The sequence below is a fragment of the Rhinatrema bivittatum genome, chromosome 7, assembly GCF_901001135.1.
Source record: "Rhinatrema bivittatum chromosome 7, aRhiBiv1.1, whole genome shotgun sequence".
NCBI lineage: Eukaryota > Metazoa > Chordata > Amphibia > Gymnophiona > Rhinatrematidae > Rhinatrema > Rhinatrema bivittatum.
The window spans coordinates 305933252-305954684 of record NC_042621.1 but is presented as its reverse complement, the minus strand read 5'-3'; the positions used below and the strand labels follow the sequence as shown (position 1 = coordinate 305954684).

At 48.2% G+C, this 21433-nt stretch overlaps 1 protein-coding gene across 4 annotated transcripts in view; it reads left to right on the top strand.

The window, feature by feature from the left end:
- The first annotated feature begins 2643 nt into the window (after nucleotides 1–2643).
- Nucleotides 2644–21433, top strand: part of MCMBP (minichromosome maintenance complex binding protein) — a 70165-nt gene continuing 51375 nt past the window's right edge. Inside the window, exons 1-6 of one of the 4 annotated variants that reach the window (XM_029610531.1) lie at nucleotides 2648–3095; nucleotides 3829–3960; nucleotides 10137–10222; nucleotides 11545–11685; nucleotides 18612–18653; nucleotides 19124–19225. In XM_029610531.1, the coding sequence (XP_029466391.1) occupies nucleotides 3957–3960; nucleotides 10137–10222; nucleotides 11545–11685; nucleotides 18612–18653; nucleotides 19124–19225 (375 nt within the window). In that variant the 5' untranslated portion in view covers nucleotides 2648–3095; nucleotides 3829–3956. Of the gene's footprint in view, nucleotides 3096–3828; nucleotides 3961–10136; nucleotides 10223–11544; nucleotides 11686–18611; nucleotides 18654–19123; nucleotides 19226–21433 lie in introns of all 4 variants that reach the window. The other 3 variants (XM_029610529.1, XM_029610532.1, XM_029610528.1) reach the window with 3 other exon arrangements.

The following is a 21433-nucleotide window of genomic DNA, read 5'->3' as shown; positions in this document are numbered from 1 at the left end:
CCAGCGGAGGACCCACTCGCTCGCACTTTCCTGGGTCACTCTAGCCGGCGGAGGACCCACCCGCTCGTACTTTCCTGGATCACTCTAGCCGGCGGAGGACCCACTCGCTCGCACTTTCCCGGGTCACTCTAGCCGGCGGAGGACCCACTCGCTCGCACTTTTCCGGATCACTCTAGCCAGCGGAGGACCCACTCGCTCGCACTTTCCCGGGTCACTCTAGCCAGAGGTTGTCGCGCTCGCTCGCACTTTCCTGGGTCACTCTAGCCGGCGGAGGACCCACTCGCTTGCACTTTCCCGGGTCACTCTAGCCAGCGGAGGACCCACTCGCTCGTACTTTCCTGGATCACTCTAGCCAGCGGAGGACCCACTCGCTTGCTCTTTCCTGGATCACTCTAGCCAGCGGTGGTCCCACTCGCTCGCACTTTCCCGGGTCACTCTAGCCAGCAGAGGACCCACTCGCTCGCACTTTTCTGGATCACTCTAGCCAGCGGAGGACCCACTCGCTCGCACTTTTCTGGATCACTCTAGCCAGCGGAGGACCCACTCGCTCGCACTTTCCCGGGTCACTCTAGCCAGAGGTTGTCGCGCTCGCTCGCACTTTCCCGGGTCACTCTAGCCGGCGGAGGACCCACTCGCTCGCACTTTCCCGGGTCACTCTAGCCGGCGGAGGACCCACTCGCTTGCTCTTTCCCGGATCACTCTAGCCAGCGGAGGACCCACTCGCTTGCACTTTCCCGGGTCACTCTAGCCAGCGGAGGACCCACTCGCTCGTACTTTCCTGGATCACTCTAGCCAGCGGAGGACCCACTCGCTCGCATTTTTCTGGATCACTCTAGCCAGCGGAGGACCCACTCGCTCGCACTTTTCTGGATCACTCTAGCCAGCGGAGGACCCACTCGCTCGTACTTTCCTGGATCACTCTAGCCAGCGGAGGACCCACTCGCTCGCACTTTCCCGGGTCACTCTAGCCAGAGGTTGTCGCGCTCGCTCGCACTTTCCCGGGTCACTCTAGCCAGGGGAGGACCCACTCGCTCGCACTTTTCTGGATCACTCTAGCCAGCGGAGGACCCACTTGCTCGTACTTTCCTGGATCACTCTAGCCAGCGGAGGACCCACTCGCTCGCATTTTCCTGGGTCACTCTAGCCGGCGGAGGACCCACTCGCTTGCTCTTTCCTGGATCACTCTAGCCGGCGGAGGACCCACTCGCTTGCACTTTCCCGGGTCACTCTAGCCGGCGGAGGACCCACTCGCTCGTACTTTCCCGGATCACTCTAGCCGGCGGAGGACCCACTCGCTCGCACTTTCCTGGATCACTCTAGCCGGCGGAGGTCCCACTCGCTCGTACTTTCCTGGATCACTCTAGCCGGCGGAGGCCGCACTCTCTCGTACTTTCCTGGATCACTCTAGCCAGCGGAGGACCTACTCGCTCGTACTTTCCTGGATCACTCTAGCCAGCGGAGGCCGCACTCGCTCGTACTTTCCTGGATCACTCTAGCCAGCGGAGGCCGCACTCGCTCGTACTTTCCTGGATCACTCTAGCCAGCGGAGGCCGCACTCGCTCGTACTTTCCTGGATCACTCTAGCCAGCGGAGAATCCACTCGCTCGCTCTTTCCTGGATCACTCTAGCCAGCGGAGGACCCACTCAGTCACTCTAGCCAGTGGAGGCCGCACTCGCTCGTACTTTCCTGGATCACTCTAGCCAGCGGAGGACCCACTCGCTCGTACTTTCCTGGATCACTCTAGCCAGCGGAGGACCCACTCGCTCGTACTTTCTTGGGTCACTCTAGCCAGCGGAGGACCCACTCGCTCGTACTCTCCTGGATCACTCTAGCCGGCGGAGAATCCACTCGCTCGCTCTTTCCTGGGTCACTCTAGCCAGCGGAGGCCGCACTCGCTCGTACTTTCCTGGATCACTCTAGCCAGCGGAGGACCCACTCGCTCGTACTTTCTTGGGTCACTCTAGCCAGCGGAGGACCCACTCGCTCGTACTCTCCTGGATCACTCTAGCCGGCGGAGAATCCACTCGCTCGCTCTTTCCTGGGTCACTCTAGCCAGCGGAGGCCGCACTCGCTCGTACTTTCCTGGATCACTCTAGCCAGCGGAGGACCCACTCGCTCGCATTTTCCTGGGTCACTCTAGCCAGCGGAGGACCCACTCGCTCGTACTCTCCTGGATCACTCTAGCCGGCGGAGAATCCATTCGCTCGCTCTTTCCTGGGTCACTCTAGCCAGCGGAGGACCCACTCGCTCGTACTTTTCTGGATCACTCTAGCCTGCGGAGGACCCACTCGCTCGTACTCTCCTGGATCACTCTAGCCAGCGGAGGCTGCACTCGCTCGTACTTTCCTGGATCACTCTAGCCAGCGGAGGACCTACTCGCTCGTACTTTCCTGGATCACTCTAGCCAGCGGAGGACCCACTCGCTGGTACTCTCCTGGATCACTCTAGCCGGCGGAGAATCCACTCGCTCGCTTTTTTTTCTGGGTCACTCTAGCCAGCGGAGGCCGCACTCGCTCGTACTTTCCTGGATCACTCTAGCCAGTGGAGGACCCACTCGCTCGCATTTTCCTGGGTCACTCTAGCCAGCGGAGGACCCACTCGCTCGTACTCTCCTGGATCACTCTAGCCAGCGGAGGCCGCACTCGCTCGTACTCTCCTGGATCACTCTAGCCAGCGGAGGCCGCACTCGCTCGTACTTTCCTGGATCACTCTAGCCAGCGGAGGACCCACTCGCTCGCATTTTCCTGGGTCACTCTAGCCAGCGGAGGACCCACTCGCTCGTACTCTCCTGGATCACTCTAGCCGGCGGAGAATCCACTCGCTCGCTCTTTCCTGGGTCACTCTAGCCAGCGGAGGACCCACTCGCTCGCACTTTCCTGGGTCACTCTAGCCAGCGGAGGCCGCACTCGCTCGCCGCCGGACGCGCTTCCTGAGTTGGGGCGGATGGAAACCTTGGCGCTGGCTCTGTAGCTGACTCTGCTTCTGCCACCTCCCTCGGACTCAGAGCCACCGGGGCCAGCGACGCCGCTGCCTAGGATGCCGTGCGGCCGGGACTGGTTGCTCAGCCCCCTCAGCGTGGTGCAGGAGCTCTTCGGTAAGTGGCAGCGCTGCAGGGCCTCCTCCCGTCCCCGCCAACCGCAGAGCCCTTCGCTAGGACAGGCCGCGGTCTGCCCCGGGCTGCACGCTGGGTACCGGGGAGGCAGAGGCTGGCAGCAGGGTCCAGCGTTTATAAATGTGAGGCCAGGACAGGAATGGAAGGTAAGAGCATGGAGGGCTGCAGGGACCAGGGCAGGAAAGAGTCAGAAGGGGAGGGGGGAAGAGAGGAGGAGTGGATGCAAGTCTGGGCTGTGGTTGGCAGGAGCAAAGAGGGGAGTATGAAAGGTGGAGTGGGGGTAGGAGGTGCAAGGTAGAAGCCAGAATGGGAAGGGTGGAAGGTAACAGCCAGGAAGGGAGGATGAGGGGGGGGGGGGTAGGAGTTGTAAGAGCCAGGAAGGGGGGGACGGGGACTGGTAGGGATGGAGTTAGAAACCAGAAGGGCAGCATGGGAGATGTGAGGGGGGGGGGGGGGTAATAGTGGAAGGTAGGTGCCAGGAGAGGGGGATAAAAAGTGGGAAGGGGTTGGATTGAGGAGGAGAGGATGAAGTGGAGGAGTGGTAGGGGGTGAATGGTATAAGCCAGGAGGGAAGGATGGAAGGTAAAAGTGAGGCTGCAGGCAGTGGCCTCAGTGAATCTATATTTCACCTGTGTTGGGGCCCCAGTTCAAGATTTGTGCAGGTTAACTTCGAGCCGGCCCTCCCTGTAGCCACTGTCTGATCCCTCCCTGTCAGCTTCCTCCAGAGCTCGGTGTACCCTGCAGGCAGAACTGAGCCGTGCTGTGAACAACACCAATAGGCAGCTTACCCTGCAGGGCCAGGAATAATCTGAAACATCGCTTTCCAGGAAGAGGGACCTGTGTATGGGTAAGAATTAAAGAGGTCCTGCCTTATCTAAAGAAGGGAACAATGTGGTCAGGAAAGCTCATGGAGATAATTTATTTATTTATTTATTTTTTTTGTTATACCGAGTTTCATGACAGATATCACATCAACCCGGTTTACAATTAACAATGTGTGTAAAGCATAGCGTAACGTAATAAACAATATTCCCAATAAACTGTGAAACTTTAAATACAGTGTATCAATACCGTGTGTGAGAAAGTTACAATAAAACAGGGAAAATTAACTTGGAGCTGGAAGAGGGGGAAAAATTGAACAATGCAATATATACATTTCTTCCAATTAATGAAATAGTATAGTAGAGTAAATAAATAAGCCTATGTGGATACATGTGATGGTACATAAATAAGAGACGGTAAAATAAGTGATCAAGGGAATAAATAAGACACAGTAGTGCATGGAAAGATATGATAATAAAATGAAACGGTAGTGAGTAACCAAGAGAATAAATAAATAAGACACAGTAGTGCAAGGTAATGATATGATAATACTCAGCAGGTAAAGATGATAATACTCAGCAGGTAAAGATGAGTATAAGTTTATGGTAGGTGGATTCTTGATTAGATCCAGTTATTGTAAACAAGTTTATGAAGATGAGTAAGGGTTTTATTCAAGGCTTGGAAATGCTTTTTTAAAAAGCCAAGTTTTAAGTCTTTTCTTAAATGTTAGAGCGCATGGCTCCTGTCTCAAATCAGGAGGGATGGAGTTCCACAACGCTGGACCAGCTGACGAGAAGGCTCTGAGACTCAAGGCTTTATGTTGGAAGGTTTTGGCTTTTGGAATTTGGAGTGACTCTTTGTAGTATTCCCTGATGGGTCTGGTGGAGGTGTATTTTTTGAATGGTATTTGTAGATCGAGATGCGTGTGTTGGTTAATGGTCTTGAATATGATGTTGATGGATTTGTACATGATTCTATAGTGGATTGGTAACCAATGGAGGTTTTTGAGGATAGGGGAGATATGGTCCATTTTCCTGGAATTTGTAAGGACTCTGGCTGCGGAGTTCTGAACCATTTGTAGGGGTTTGGTATAAGAAGCTGGGAGGCCTAGTAGCAATGAGTTGCAATAATCTAGTTTGGAAAAGATTATTGCTTGCAATATAGTTCTAAAGTCCTGAGCGTGAAAAAGTGGTTTAATTCTTTTCAGAATATGTAATTTGTAGAAGCAATCTTTGGTGGTTTGGTTAATGAATGTTTTAAGGTTGAGACGATTGTCTAGTATGGCTCCTAGATCTCTTACGTGGACTGTTTGCAGGAGTGCGGGTGGTTTTTGAAGTGTGTTATTGTTTTCCGGTGATATGAGCAAGAATTCCGTTTTTGAAGCATTGAGTATGAGGTTTAGGTTAGTGAGAAGAGGTTTAATTTGTAAAAGGCAACTGTCCCAGTATTCCATTGTTTTTGAAATTGTTTCTTTTAAGGGAATCACGATCTGTACGTTGTCAGCGAAAAGGAAGTGTTTCAGGTTCAATTTTGTAAGGAGTTGACATAGTGGTAACAGGTATAGATTAAAGAGCGTGGGTGAAAGTGATGAACCTTGTGGCACCCCTCTATTAGAAGGGTGGTATTGGGATTCTTTGTTGTGAATTTTGACTCTATATCCTCTGTTTTCTAGAAATGTTTTGAACCAGTTTAGTGTAGCACCTGTCAATCCAATGTTTGCCAGTTGTTTTAGAAGAAGGGCGTGATTGACGGTGTCGAAGGCCGCCGAGAAGTCCAAGAGGATTAATAAAAATGTTTGGCCTTTATCAATTCCAGAAATGAGGAAGTCTGTGAGAGAGATTAGTAATGTTTCTGTGCTTGCAGCTTTGCGAAAACCGTATTGGTTTGGTGAAAGAATACTGTGGTCCTCTAAGTAGTTGGATAGTTGGGTGTTTACCAATTTTTCTATGATTTTTGCTATGAATGGGGGCTTGGAAATAGGGCGGAAGTTGTTGGGATCACATGCATTTAGATTTGGTTTTTTCAGCAGTGGCTTGATTGAAGCTGTTTTTAGGTCATCTGGGTAGATACCATGAGATAGGGAGCAGTTTATGATGTCTGCCAGTGTTTTTGCTATAGTGTCAGGGATGAGAAGAAGCATTTTGGAGGGGATTTGATCAAATGGGTGTGATGATGGCTTCATTCTCTTTAGCACTGAATGTATCTCTGTGATTGTGATGGGTTCGAAAGCGTTAAGCTGGATGTCTTTGTTTTGGGGGAGATATGTGTTATCTGGATCAGTGTTATTTGTGATCAGCTGGTTAAGGAGATCAGATATTTTTTTGTTGAAATGAAGAGCCAGTTCATCAGCCTTTGTCTGGGCTAGCTCGGGTGGGATATCTGGAATGATGGGTTTAGTGAGGCTGGAAACGAAGGCAAAAAGAGCTTTTGAGTCAAAGATTAGATGATGAACCTTCCGGGCGTAATAGTCTCTTTTGGTTTTCAGTGTGATACTTTTGTATAGATGGAGTGTGCGTTTGTAGTCCGAGAGTGAGGCCGGTGAGGGGGCTTTGCGCCATTTTCTTTCTTTCTGCCGAAGAAGTTGTTTGAGCTTTCGCAGGTCGTCATTAAACCAGGGTTGTCTTTTGGATGCATTAGAAGACCTTATTTTGGTTGTCACTGGGCAGAGAGTGTTTGCTATAGATTTTGTTATTTTGGACCAGGATTGGATGGCAGAGTTGGGCGTTGAAACATCGATGAGTTGTAGATCTGAAGTAAGAAGTTTGCTGAGGTTTTCCGAGGTGCAAGGTTTTCTGTATGGGAAAGCGGGTCTTGTGTTGAGATTGGAGTCTGATCTTGGTAGAGAGAAGCTGGTGGAGATTAGCGAATGATCAGACCATGGGACTTTTTTGCAATTTGGTTGTGTTGTGAGAGAAATACCGGAGTTTGTAAATCTTTAGTTTATTCTTATGTTTATTTTATCTTTTATCTTAGTTTATTTTATTTTATCTTTATCTTAGTTTATTCTTTTTTATCTTTAGTTTATTCTTATGTTGGTCCAATGAATCTGAGTTGTTACCAAATTTAGAACATAAGAAATTGCCAAATTGGGTTAGATCAAGGGTCCATGAAGCCCAGCATCCTGTTTCCAACAGTGGTCAATCCAGGCTACAAGAACCTGGCAAGTACCCAAACACTAAGAAGATCCCATGCTACTGATGCAATTAATAGCAGAGGTCATTCCCTAAGTAAACTTGATTAATAGCAGTTAATGGACTTCTCCTCCAAGAACTTATCCAAACCTTTTTTGAACCCAGCTACACTAACTGCACTAACCACATCCTCTGGCAACAAATTCCAGAGCTTTATTGTGCGTTGAGTGAGAGCGTTTTCTCCAGTTTGTTTTAAATGTGCTACTTGCTAACTTCATGGAGTGCCCCCTTGTCCTTCTATTATCTGAAAGTCTACATAACTAATTAGCAAGTAGCACATTTAAGACTAACCCAGAGAGCTAAGCCCCAATGAAGTCGATGACATTATAGACCCATCTCTCCCACTGTACATATGTTTTTGAGTTGTACTTTATTTCTGCTAATAGTCTCTTTGAATGTAGTCCGTTTTATCTCTCTGCAAGTTCTTTTTTCAACTTGTCCCATGTATGACGCCCCTGAGGCGACTGTTTCAGTTTCTTGTAAACCGGTGCGATATGCATATTATACAGGAACATCAGTATATAAAAAAACTAAAAATAAATAAATAAATAATCGGAGAAAATTATTTTTCACTCAACGCACAATTAAACTCTGGAATTTGTTGCCAGAGGATGTGGTTAGTGCAGTTAGTGTAGCTGGGTTCAAAAAAGGCTTGGATAAGTTCTTGGAAGAGAAGTCCATTCCCTGCTATTAATTAAGTTGACTTAGGGAATAGCCACTGCTATTAATTGCATCAGTGGCATGGGATCTTCTTAGTGTTTGGGTAATTGCCAGGTTCTTATGGCCTGGTTTGGCCTCTGTTCGAAACAGGATGCTGGGCTTGATGGACCTTTGGTCTGACCCAGTATGGCAATTTCTTATGTTCTTAATTCACATCTATTTGTTCTAGACCTCTCATGATCTTAAACACCTCTATCATATCCCCCCTCAGCCGTCTCTTCTCCAAGCTGAACAGCCCTAACCTCTTCAGCCTTTCCTCATAGGGGAGCTGTTCCATCCCCTTTATCATTTTGGTTGCCCTTCTCTGTACCTTCTCCATCACAATTATATCTTTTTTGAGATGCGGCGACCAGAATTGTACACAGTACTCAAGGTGTAGTCTCACCCGAGACATTATGACATTTTCCGTTTTATTTACCATTACCTAACTAATAATGCCTAACATTCTGTTAGGCATTAGACTGCCGCAGCACACTGAGCTATCAATTTCAATGTGTTATCCACTATGATGCCTAGAACTTTTTCCTGGGTGGTAGCTCCTAATATAGAACCTAACATCGTGTAACTACAGCAAGGGTTATTTTTCCCTATATGCATCACCTTGCACTTGTCCACATTAAATTTCATCTGCCATTTGGATGCCCAATTTTCTGGTCTTGCATGGTCCTCCTGCAATTTATCACAGTCTGCTTGTGATTTAACTACTCTGAATAATTTTGTATCATCTGCAAATTTGATAACCTAACTCATCTTATTCCTTTCCAGATCATTTATATATATATATATTGAAAAGCACCGGTCCAAGTACAGATCCCTGAGGCAATCCACTGTTTACCTTTTTTCCACTGAGAAAATTGACCATTTAATCCTACTCTCTGTTTCCTGTCTTTTAACCAGTTTGTAATCCACGAAAGGATATCGCCTCCTATCCCATGACTTTTTTTACTTTTCCTAGAAGAATCTCATGAGGAACTTTGTCAAACACCTTCTGAAAATCCAAGTATACTACATCTACCGGTTCACCTTTATCCACATGTTTATTAACTCCTTAAAAAAAAATGAAGCAGATTTGTGAGGCAAAACTTCCCTTGGGTAAATCCATGCTGACTGTGTCCCATTAAACCATGGCTTTCTATATGTTCTGTGATTTTGATCTTGAGAATAGTGTCCACTATTTTTCCCGGCACTGAAGTCAGGGTCACTTGTCTATAGTTTCCCAGATGGCCCCTGGACCCCTTTTTAAATATTGGGTTACATTGGCCACCCTCCAGTCTTCAGGTACAATGGATGATTTTAATGATAGGTTACAAATTTTAACTAATAAATCAGAAATTTCATTTTTGAGTTCCTTCAGAACCCTAGGATGCATACCATCCGGTCCAGGTGATTTGCTACTCTTTAGTTTGTCAATCAGGCCTACCACATCTTCCAGGTTCACATTGATTTGGTTCAGTTCATCTGACTCATCACCCTTGAAAACCATCTCTGGAACTGGTATCTCTCCAACATCCTCATTAGTAAACACAGTTTCCTGAAATCCAAAGCATGGCATAATTCAGGTATAAAAGCAATAAAAAAATTAAATATAAAAACATGGTGAGGCAGAAAGCAATCCAGTAAGCTCCATAGTACAGTGCTATAAACATTTCTACTACACAAGACGAATGAGTGTAAAATGAAATTCTTGGGCAGGAAAGGTAAAATCAGATGGGTGGGGGGTCTGCTGTATTGCTGTTGCAGCGAGGATGGAGAGCTGGCAGAATAGCAGGGGTTTTCTTCATTTTCTCTCTCTTTCGGGTCATGTGATCTGCTTGGTAGTGAGGGTATTAGGTTCAGAGCTGGGACTGCCTGGTAAACAGTGAAAGGAAGAATTGAGAAATCTGTTTCTCTGCTGATTCTATAAACAGTGGTTCCCTGTTTCACTGCCTCCATAACATGCACACTTTCTCTCGTGCATATTCATTGTGGATATCCTGAAAACCAGACTGGCTGGGGGGTCCCAGGACAGGGCTGGCCACCACTGCTATAAACCGCTCTCAAGAGCCCCTGTATTCTCTCTAGGAGGAAGGGTTGAGCTCTCATGACTCTGATTCCCTTTGCTCATCTTAATCCAGAGGTGCTTGGACAGCTGGGGGGGGGGGGGGGGTGTCACAGTTTCTTTCTGTACCGCTGCCAGCGTAGCTGCACTGAATCTGTTTCCCTGAGAGAAGTCTCCAGCCGTGCTGAAGTTACTGGGCTGTTTGTGCGAGTTTCAGAAGTGAACCCTGATAGTATCTCCCTCTCTTTCCAGTCCATAATGCTCCAAATCTGGAATGGGAGAAGAAAGTAACAGAATATTTTGGAGAGAAGCTAAAAGAAACCAGCGCTGCAAAATGGGTAAGATTCTCCTGAAAGGGCTGTGTTTTTCCCTCCTTTTCAAGCCTGCGTCCACGCTCCCTGCCCGGCGCAGAGTTCGAGCAGCATTGCCCCGCTCTCCTGCGGTGACACCCGGCGGTCCCTCCCTCAGCTGAGAATCCCTGAAGTGGTTTCCGTGGTCCCTCAGCGCTGGGCCTTGGTCCAGTCGCTGGTTTTTCGGCCGGCGTGGACTCGCTGATTAAGCAGCTGACGGGCAGCGGGTGCAGGTAGCCGAGCGCGGCGGCGACAGTGTCTGCCTACGGGCTCCGTACTCGGTCGGGAAGGCTGAGCTCGGGTACATTTTGAAAAAAGAGTGGAGGGGTTAGTTTAGCAGGGAAGCGAGAGGTTTGCTGGCGGGAGTAAGGTGGTAAATACACAATAAGCTAAGAACAGAGAGATTCTTGCGGTTGGTTGTAGGCTGCATTTTCTGATGGTGTCCCTTTTTTTTTTTTTAACCCTATCTGTGGATCACACATTGCATTGCCATCAGCAGTGTTTGGGGGAATGTGGTGAAGATTAGTAGGGGACATCTCTAGTGTTGCCTTTCCTAGGGCAGGGGTACATTAGAAGCCTGCAGAAGGAGCTCTTATCTCGCTATCTGTGACTGCCAAACAGCCTTCCTGCCCTTGGGGAATGAATAGATAGGGTGTGGTTTTCTGGAAGTGGATGTGAAGGGATTATTTTATTTAGATTTATATTCCACTGCTTCAAAGCGGATCACATTCAGGACCTGCAGGTATTTCCCTATCCCCAGAGGGCTCACAATCTAAGTTTGTACCTGAGGCAATGGATTAGGGGAAAAGATGTGTACATTGCATGGTGGGAAGGGTAAATGAGATCTCGCTGGTAACAGTTTTGTGGATTATTTTGGTTCTTTTCTTGTTCTCGGCCTTCCTCGATGGCTTTGGGAACACGTTTTGGTGGTGTGAGCTATTGAGCAGCTGTTCGCAGCAGGATGCCAGCAGACACTTGAATCCCGTCCCGCAGTGGGGAGTCGGCTGGGGGGTGTATTTTGCGTAATTTGTTTCCGTGGGTCTCTCCCACAGACTCACAGGGTAGGGGGCTGCTATGTAGGCACAGTTAGATACTGGAGACAGAACGGGAGGGGACTTTTGGTGATGAGGGGTTTCTCTTGAAGACTTTCAGCTGCAGGAACTAGAGATGAATCTGAGTTTGTTTTTTATGGGAGGAGCGAGCCAGATGCCTCGGCTGTGCAGAAGGTTAAGGGTCCAAGGCCGAGGTCTTGCTCTTCCTCTGCTGAGGTGTGGGAAGCTGTTCTCAGTGTCCTCGTTTGCTTTGCCCAGATCCCATCGCTGAACGACGTGCCGCTGCATTACCTGAAGCCCAGCAGCTTGGTGCGCTTCCGCTGTATGGTGCAGGACATGTTCGACCCGGAGTTTTACATGGGCGTTTACGAAACGGTGGACACCAGCACCAAAGCCAGGGTAAGTCAGGAGGCAGGACAGTGCGCACCGCATCTCCCCATGCAGGGAGCTGGGCAGGGGCTGGGAGATCTCGCACGCGTCATGACACGGGGACGGGTAATGTCCAGTGCCACAGAGCTCTGGTCCCACCCCTCCTGCTGAGGATGTCAGAGGGTGGGCTGCATGCAGGGTAGGGAGTGTGATTTTAATGTTGCAGCCTGTTCAGCTCCCTAATGATGGTGAGTCAGGCTGTCACAGGGCTGTATTTGATGCTTTATGTGTAGTATTAGGCCTGTTGTGACATGTTGGGTGTGGGCCTGACCTGCAGAAAGGCAGGAGTAAACAGATGTTGCATTATGTTACTGGCTGCTGAATGTTTCTCCTGGAGGGTTTGCAGCAAACATATCCCATGTTCTCAGTTAAGAAAAAATGTATATTGCCACATGCAGCAATATATTCCAGCAAGGAATTAAGTTATAGAAGTAGAAGGAAACAGAAGCCTAGGTCATGCATTGTTTGCATAACCGATATTACATCTTAGTCTCTTTTTTTTTTTTTGCATTCAATTTGCCAGAACATACAAAAAAGAGAGAGGTCACAACATTGCAGAGTATGAATCCTCAGCCAGTGCTCTTAGCCTACATACCATTGGATAAGACTTGCTCATATCAGAATCACTTGGGAGCTTTGTCCATGGAGTATCCCACTGATGGTCGATCCCTGTGAACTGATAGTATTGGGGATCCTCGGATTCCATCTCTGGGGTACGATCATGACACGGGTTGGTGCATCCCTGCCAACATTGTATTGAATAAGTGGAAGAAAATGGTGAGGTGTGTGTGTACGATGTAAAAGAGGTATTATTAGATCAGCTCTTCTACAGCACGGTCACCGAATGTGCCGGGTTCCGTCTGCCACGCGTTACTCCATTTCTCAGAGATGGTTGAATTGGGCGTATGGTCTCCGCGAGAGGACTCTGATCAGGAGGGTCTTGTTATGGATGGTGGAGGTTTTCCCCTTTCCATAAGTCAGTCAAGAGGTTGGTATTTAGAGAGTGAGATACTCCTGACACTGGGAAAGTTGCAGAGTGATGGATAAGTTATATCCCGTGCCTGAGGATACTCTGGAGCTCCTAAAGGTGCCAAAGGTGGATGCTTCAGTGTCTACAGTGACTAAAAGACAACCATTCTGGTGGCCGAGGCTGCAAGAAGATTTTTGAGGCGTCCAGCAGTTTTATGCTAAGAGCCGGCTCTGCTGGGTTCAGCTGTTGCAGGCAAGACAAGGCCATGTCTGACCTTGAGGCTAAGCAGCTGAGCGGCTGGTAGCCGTGGTAGCCTATAGAGCCAATGCACTATACGACTTCATTCAAACTTCTTTGAGGAGAATGATGTCGGTGGTTTCGGCTCGAAGACTCCTCTGGTTGAAGAAGTAGTCGGTGGATGTGTCATCTAAGTCTCAGCTGGGAAAGCGAAGATGCTTTTTTGGCAAGACTTATAGATAATCGAACGTCTTGGGGAGAATAAAGATCATAAGTTGCCTAAAAGGAAAGGGTCTTTGCCTTCATGCTGTCGATTCAGATGCTATAAACGTTTCCAGCTGGGCACCTAGAGTTAGTCTGCTGGACGGCAATCGTCCTGGAATCAGTCGTGGGCGCAGATCAAATAGGGATGTCTCTAGCCAGGGAAGTGGTGGAGCCGGATGCACCCGGTGATGCGGGGTTGATCCACTCCTCAGTACCAGAGGTAGGGGATTGGTTGACGGAGTGGGCCGAGATCATGTTGGATCAGAGGGAGCTGAGCAGAAGACAAGGTTTTGCTTTAGAGTTTGCTCGTCCACTAAGATTTGTTCATAGTATCCTCCTGCTCATACGAGAAAAAGAAACTCCTAATACAGCAAAAGGTTGACCATCTGTGGTTGCTGAGAGCCACTGTTCCTATACCTCTGGAAAGGCTGCTATTCCATTTATTCATCATTTCCAAGAAAGAAATGGCGTTTTAGCTCTGGACTTGAGAGGCGTATTTGCACATAGGAATCTGAACTTCCCATCAAAGATATCTGATCCATGATCCTTTAACTTTTATTTGAATTTATTAATCACCCTTGTCCTGGGCAATGTACATAAAATGCCTGGGATGGCATTTTCAGTTTTGCGCCCTTCCGTTTGGTCTGGAGATGGCTCCCTGGACTTTCACCAAGGTGATGGTAGTCATGGTGGTGGCTCTTCGGAGTGAGGGTATCTTGGGTCACCCTTCTCTGGATGACTGGCTGATTCGGGTGAAGTTGGAACTCCTTTGCCTGCAGGCAGTGGATGTGGTACTTCAGCATCTGCGGTCATTAGGATGGATTGTCAGTCAGGCCAAGAGCTATCTTTCCCCTTCTCAGGTGTTGGAATTTCTGGGGGCGAGTTTCGATACCAAGCTGGGGAAGGTTTTACTCACCGAATGCATATACAAATTACAGCTATAAGTCCCAGCTTTGCAGCAGAAGCAGGTTCCCAGGGTCTGGGATTACTTGCAAGTTCTTGGCTCTGGGCCTCCACGTTGGAGCTGATTCTGTGGGCATTCACTCATATGCAACCTCTACAGTCGGCATTGCTTTCCCGCTGGAATCGGTTGCCAGAGTTGGCCAGGTCCAGTCTCTCGTGGTGGCTTGTTTGGGACAAGTTGAGTCAAGGAGTGGACTTGAAGGCTCCAGACTAGAGAGTTGTTACCACCAATGTCGGTCTTTCCGGGTGGGAGCAGTGTGTCAGGACCAGTCTGTTCATAGAAACATAGAAATGACGGCAGAAGAAGACCAAACGGCCCATCCAGTCTGCCCAGCAAGTTTCACACTTTTTTTTTTTTTCTCATACTTATCTGTTGCTCTTAGTAACCTTTTGGTTGTATTTCCCTTCCACCCCCACCATTAATGTAGAGAGCAGTGTTGGAACTGCATCTAAGTGAAATATCTAGCTTAATTAGTTAGGGGTAGTAACCGCCGCAATAATCAAGCTACACCCATGCTTATTTGTTTACCCAGACTATGTAATTCAGTCCTTGTTGGTTATTGTCTGTAAATAGATCCACTTTTCTTCATTCCCCTTGCCGTTGAAGCAGAGAGTTATGCTGGATATTTATTTATTTAGCATTTGTTTATATACCGAGGTATAGCATACATAGCCTTCACTCCGGTTTACAAAAAACAACCAGTTACATTTAAATTCATAATAAAATGACAGAGAATGAATCAGAACAATAACTTAATAAAATCATTAAGATCAAATAAATAAATACAAATAAAGATATGCATTGAAAGTGAAGTATCAGGCTTATTTGGTTTGGGTTAGTAAATGCCGTAACAAGCAAGCTACTTCCTGCTTTTTTGTGAATGCAAATCCTTTTTTCCACATTTCTTCTTGCCGTTGAAGCTTAGAGCAATGTTGGAGTCACAGTAACCATGTGTATGTTTATTGAATAAGGGTATTATCTCCAGGCAGTAGCCGTCATTCTCGCGAGCCACCCACTCTTCATTCACGCCCTCTAGACTTTATGGATCCACAGTGTTATCCCACGCCCCTTTGAAGTCCTTCACAGTTCTGGCATTCACCACTTCCTCCGGAAGGGCATTCCAGGCATCCACCACCCTCTCCATGAAGAAATACTTCCTGAAATTGGTTCTAGGTCTTCCTCCTTGGAGTTTCAAATCGTGACCCCTGGTTCTGCTGATTTTTTTTTTTTCCAATGGAAAAGGTTTGTCATTGTCTTTAGATCATTTAAACCTTTCAAGTATCTGAAAGTCTGTATCATATCACCTCCTTTCCTCTAGGGTGTACATATTTAGATTCTTCAATCTCTTCTCATAAGTCATTCGATGAAGACCCTCCACCTTTTTGAGCGCCCTTCTCTGGACCGCCTCCATCTTGTCTCTGTCTCTTTGGAGATATGGTCTCCAGAACTGAACAGATGAGGCCTCACCAAGGACCTGTACAAGGGGATAATCACTTCACTTTTCTTACTCGATATTCCTCTCTATGCAGCCCAGAATTCTTCTGGCTTTAGCCAGGATCTGTGGTCGACAGAGGAAGCGTTGTGGTCCTTCAGTTGCCTAGAAACAAGGGCAGTGAGGTTGGCATTGCATGCTTTTCTGCTGCCGTGAGGGGCAAGCCTTTGAGAGTCCTGTCTGACAATGCAACAATGGTGGCTTACATAAACCAACAGGATGGAACCAAGACTTGGTTCCATCCTGTTGAGCTACCTCTTGAGCTACCTCTTGGGCGGTAGCTCAAGAGGCTAGGAGGAGTTCCACTGGGTGGGGCAGCATCTGATGCTGTTAGCAGCTTCTCACATAGCGAGAATGGAAACTCTGAGCGTATTTCCTCAGCAGTTGTGTCCCGGAGAGTGGGAACTCTTAGAGGAGGCAATGATTCTCATCCGAAGATGAGGCAGGCCGCACATGAATCTCATGACGACCTTCTAAAATGTCAAGGCCCCGCGGTTCTTCAGTAGGAAAAGGGAGCGGGGACCATGATGGGTTGATGCCTTAGTTCTGCCTTGGCCGATCGGTATTCTTCTGTACGTATTTCGCCCATGGCCTCTGGTGGCCAAAGTCTTGAGGCGGATAGACATCCATCCGGGCGAGGTAACCTGGTGGCGCTGGAGTGGCCAAGGCGACCTTGATTTGCAGACCTGATAAACTGAGCGGTGGATGGTCCGGTGAGGCTCACCCATCTGCTGAAGCTTCTTCGCCAAGGTCCCACTTATTCCGATCAGGTGGCTTGCTTCTGTCTCGCAGCTTGGCTTTAGAGAGGAAGCACTTAAGGAAGAGAGGATGTTATTGCTATCCTTTTACAAGCAAGAAAGACTTCCACCTCTTTGGCATTTGTGAGGATATGGAAAGTTTGAGGTCTCGAGGGCGTTGCGGGCCTCCGTGGCTCATATTTAGCCTTTTTTGCGGAAAGGCTTGCTGAAGGGGTTGTCTTTTTAACCCCCTCATTGGGCTGCCTCCGAGGCAAGGTACAGGGAGCGACTCTAGTGGCGCATCCAGATATAATGCGTTTTCTCCGGGGGGGGAGAAACATTTGCATCCTCCGGCTCAGAAGTTGTCTTTTTCCTGGAACCTTAACTTGGTCCTTAAGAGCTTGGGTGCCGCTCCATTCAAACCTCTTGGAGCCACAATTAAGGCTTTCACTTTGAAGGTGGTTTTCTTGGTGGCCTTTTGTTCTGCCCAAAGGATTTTGGAATTGCAGGTGTTGTCTTGTAACGAGCCCTTTTTGAGGATTTCGGATTACGGGGTTTCCTTGAGGACAGTTCCACATTTAGCAAAAAAAGAAGGTTTTGTCGTTTCACCTGAATCAGTCAGTGGAATTACCGTCCTTTTGCAAGTTTGGATGCTTAACTCTCATACTTGGATATTGAGGTACCTTGAGATCACTAACAGTTTCGGCTAATGGACCATCTTTTTGTGCTATGGAGTGGTGCGAAAAAGGATTGTAAAGCTTCGAAGACCACGATTGCATGGTGGTTAAAGGATGCTTTTGGTTCGGCGTGCATCTGTCAGGGTCGTCCTGTTCTGGAGGGGTTACAGGCTCATTCGACCTGTTCTCTGGCAGCATTGTAGGCTGAACATCAAGTGTCACCCCAGGAGATTTTCAGGGCAGCTACTTGGAAAATTTGCACTCTTTTGTGAAGAATTATCGTTTGAATGCCCAGGCCCCAGAGTCCAGAGACTTTGGTGAAAGTATGCTTCAAGTGGGACTCTCACAGTCCCACCCTATTTAGAGAAGCTTTGCTACATCCCAGGAGTCTGGACTGATCCTGGTACGTACAGGGAAAGGAAAATTGGTTCTTACTTGCTAATTTTCATTCCTGTAGTGCCACAAATCAGTCCAGAGTCCCACCCAGAGGAGGTCTTGTACTTGGAGACTCCGCTTGATCTGTTTATAATAGTCCATTTGAAGAATAGCGCAGGCTTTGTATGTAGTCCAGCATGGTTTTTGTTACTGAAGGCAATGTTATCTGTTCGAGTTTTCAAATTCCCACTGCTCGTTCAGGGGAATATAACTTGGTGGTTGTGGTTGGTGTTATTTCCAACTTGGCTTGGGTATAGGTCAATACTGAGGGACTGCAGGTGGCACCTTGAGTTATGTTTGATAAACTTATTTCTGATATTGTTCAAATTGTTTTTTCTGTTACACAACTGCTAAGAAAAATGTATATTTTTGTAAACTGTTATGATGGCTCTACTGAATGACGGTATATAAAACTCAACAAACAAACAAATGTTGCAGTCCAGTAAAACTTTCTCTGTCTCCATCTGCTGGAGGGGAGGCAAAACCCAGGAGTCTGGGCTGATCTGTGGTATTACAAGAACAAAAATTAACAGGTAAGAACCAATTTTCCTGTCCCTCCCTGAGGGATCGCTCTGTGTTGTTGCAGCTTATGGGAAGCTGCAGATAATTTAAAATTCTCTTTCTGTACTGCAGGTCTAGTATGTGCCTTGGTCCTCCAGTAAGCTAAGAGCAGAGATGGCAATCATGAGCTTTCTAGAGTAGACCTCTAGGTCCCTTAATGAGGCCCCTAATTTACCTGGTTGGGCAATTTGAAAAGGTGGTCAGTTAAGCAGGCTGTGATTTTTAACTCTTCTGGAATTTTGCAATGATACAACTTTACATTTAATTTGTTTTCTAGTTACTTTTTTTTTGCAAGTAGAAGTCTGTGGAGCCTTAACTTTGTAAGCCACTTACAGGAGGGGATTCAAGCGATATGAATCCTGGATTATCTCCTCTGGTTTTGCTGATCATAGCAGAATTAGTCCTGGACCGGAGAGATCAGCTCATTCTTGGGGGTGAATTTGGATTTTTTCCTCTGGTTTGGTAATTCAGTATGAAAGGGAGAGGTGTGGTTGTTTTTTTTTTTTTTGTTTTGTTTTGCTGAAATCACATCTGATTATGTTCCCTCTGCTGTTGGCAGGTTCTGCATTTTGGGAAGTATCGGGACCTGGCCGAGTGTGGGGTGAGTCCTACAGGCTGATTCTCCTCCTCCTCCTCACAGGGGGTGTGTTCTGGCACTGTGCCAGGGGCCCCGCACCCTTGGCGCTGCCGGGAATCCTGACTACCTCGCATCTTCCTCTCTCCCGTGAATAGTGCCGGAGGGTTACTGGAAGGAATCTCTGAGAATTGTACAGAAGGAGTGGGCACTATCGGGGTTGGACTTGTACGTCTGCTGATGACCCAAATATTCATGATGTGAGGGGGTGGGGGGCTATTGTTCATCCTGGTGACTCGAGGCTGTGATGGGGGAAGGGAGGGCTTGGTTCTTGATGACCCCTCCTAGTGACCCGAAGCTGTGAATGAGGGTGGGGGTGACAGATATCACGTCCCCTGAGCCGAGGTTGATGGAAGATGCTGATTTAAAGCCACTTTGCTGCTGTTTTTCATGCTGTAAGCCGAGAGTATCTTTTCTTGTTCTCTGCCATTCTTTAGGCTCAACAGGAGGTCGATGTGACCTCAGCACAGACTGTAATGCTGGAGAGACAGGCCTTCTACTGCGTGCCAGTACCGGGGGAGTCATCCTGGGTGAAGGAGATATCCTTTTGTTTTTTCTCCTTAGCATCTGTGAACTCGCGATGTCTCTCTCCTCAGCTATGCAGACTTTTGCCTGTCCAGATTGTATAATTCATTCTCCTTTGTAGAGACCATGAGGGAGGCAGCTGAGACCCGTTGCTTACAGCAGAAGGTGGTTCATGGCCACAGCTGAGCTGTTCTGTGCCCACCTTCCCTTCTCTCTCACTTGCGGGATGAGTCAGCTGCTGGCCCATGTATCGGCTCCCCTTGATAGTTATTGTCCGAGCAGGTCTTAGCTCTCCTTCCCTGCCATGCAGCAGTGGCTTTGACCCTATAGAGTGGGACCCATCAGTGGGATGGAAAGTAGCAGTGTTGGTTTTGAAAGTTAAAGTAAATTTAACCCTATTTTGAGTGAAAGTCAGGTTTTTCCATGCTATGGAGAGAGTAGTGGCCCAGGAAATCAGGATGCAATAGCTGCTGTACTTGTATTTGTAACAGGATTTTACAGAACTGAATTGTGTGTGAACTGTTAACTGGGGCTATAGATTGAGATGTTTCTTAGAACATAACATAAGAACCTGCCATACTGGGTCAGACCAAGGGTCCATCAAGCCCAGCATCCTGTCTCCATTAGAGGTCAAACCAGGCCACAAGATCCCTGCAAGTACCCAAACACCAAGCAGGATGGTAGTCCTCACACATGGGCGACATCATCAGATGGAGCCCCGACATGGAAAATTTGTCATAGTTTCTAGAACTATGACTTGCCACACTGGGCGTGCCCTATACCACGAGTCCACATGGGGCGCTTCTCCAGTCTATCTCTTTCTGCAGAGCTACAGCATCACGGTTGGTGAGCTATTCTTGGCCCCTTTGGACTATTTTGGAAAACTTTTTCCTTTCGCTTTTTTTGGTGGATTTTTCGCTGCGTTTTAGGCCGGGTCCCTCTTAGTCCATTCCCGTATCATCCCTAGTCAGGGCTTTCATCGTTTGTTAAGTTTCCTTTTGCGATTGATTCCCCTGCGGCAGCGACACTTCAGTCCTGGCTGACCGTCAATGCCTGTGCCATCGGTTTTGATTTTGCATCTCTTATTTTGCCCCGTCATGGCCGTGTCTGGTTTCTAGCGATGCCCAGGGGTCATGTCCATTACAGATCCTCAACATGTGTCCTCTGCATGGGAGCATCGCATGATGTCCAGGGTCGCAGGACAAGATGGAACAACTCATTGGGTCAGAGAAGATCGAGTCATCGGCATCGAAGGACCTTGGAGCCGCACAGGTGAACGCTAGCAGGACCACTGGTGTCTTCAGCAGATAGGAGTGCCAGAGATGGACTACCATCGAGCCCCTCCAGGCCAAGGACATTGGTTTCCTCGTCATTGGCCTTGACACTGAGGAAGAACTGTGCCGAGCATCAAAGGAAGCCAAAGAAACATTGGCATCGGTGCCAGGCAGGGGGGGTTAATTGAGTCATGCTGTGATGCTCCCAAAGCGACTCTGTGGTGAGGAGAGCTAATCCTCCATTGGTGCCGAGGGTCTGCGACTGTCTCCTCCAGTCCTGACACCAGTCACTGATCTGACTTGTGGGTCCAAAGAGGATCTGGCCACCTCTCCTTCCTCCCAGTTTGTGATGGCATCAGCAATATTCGAAGAGGAGCTTGAGTGGCGAGTCCAACTGGCAGTGGAACAGTCTATGCAGGGCAATGGTCCTGTGGCACCAAAGCTGGTACAGTCTGTCCAGGAACTGCTACTGGAGAAGCCCAATGCGCTCATCTATGCATTACCAACTCAGCTGGCATTGGTTCCCAGGCTGGCATCGGTGCCGCAGCCTCCCCCCTATTGATACAGTGGTTGTTGCCGGTTCCTCGGAGGAGGAAGCTCTGCCCAGGCTGGTTGAGATGCCAAGGCCTGGAGCCCCTGTCCAGCTCCCCTGGTGCCTTTACCTCTGGCCAAAAGCCCAGCATCTAGGGCCCCATCCCCTGTTGCTTACAGTGAGGATGAGGGTCCCTATGACACTGGGGGGATGACACCATGGAGTCGTCCTCTGAGGGCTCTGAGAGTCTCCTCTTAGACCCTTCTCCTCCAGAAGAGCAAAGGAAGTCTCCGCCTGAGGACTTGACCTTCGCAGGGTTTGTGAGGGTGAAGGCAGAAGCCATCCCATTTCAGTTACTGATGGAAGATGCCAGGCATAAAATGCTTGAGATCCTCCAGTTCATGGAGCCTCCTAAG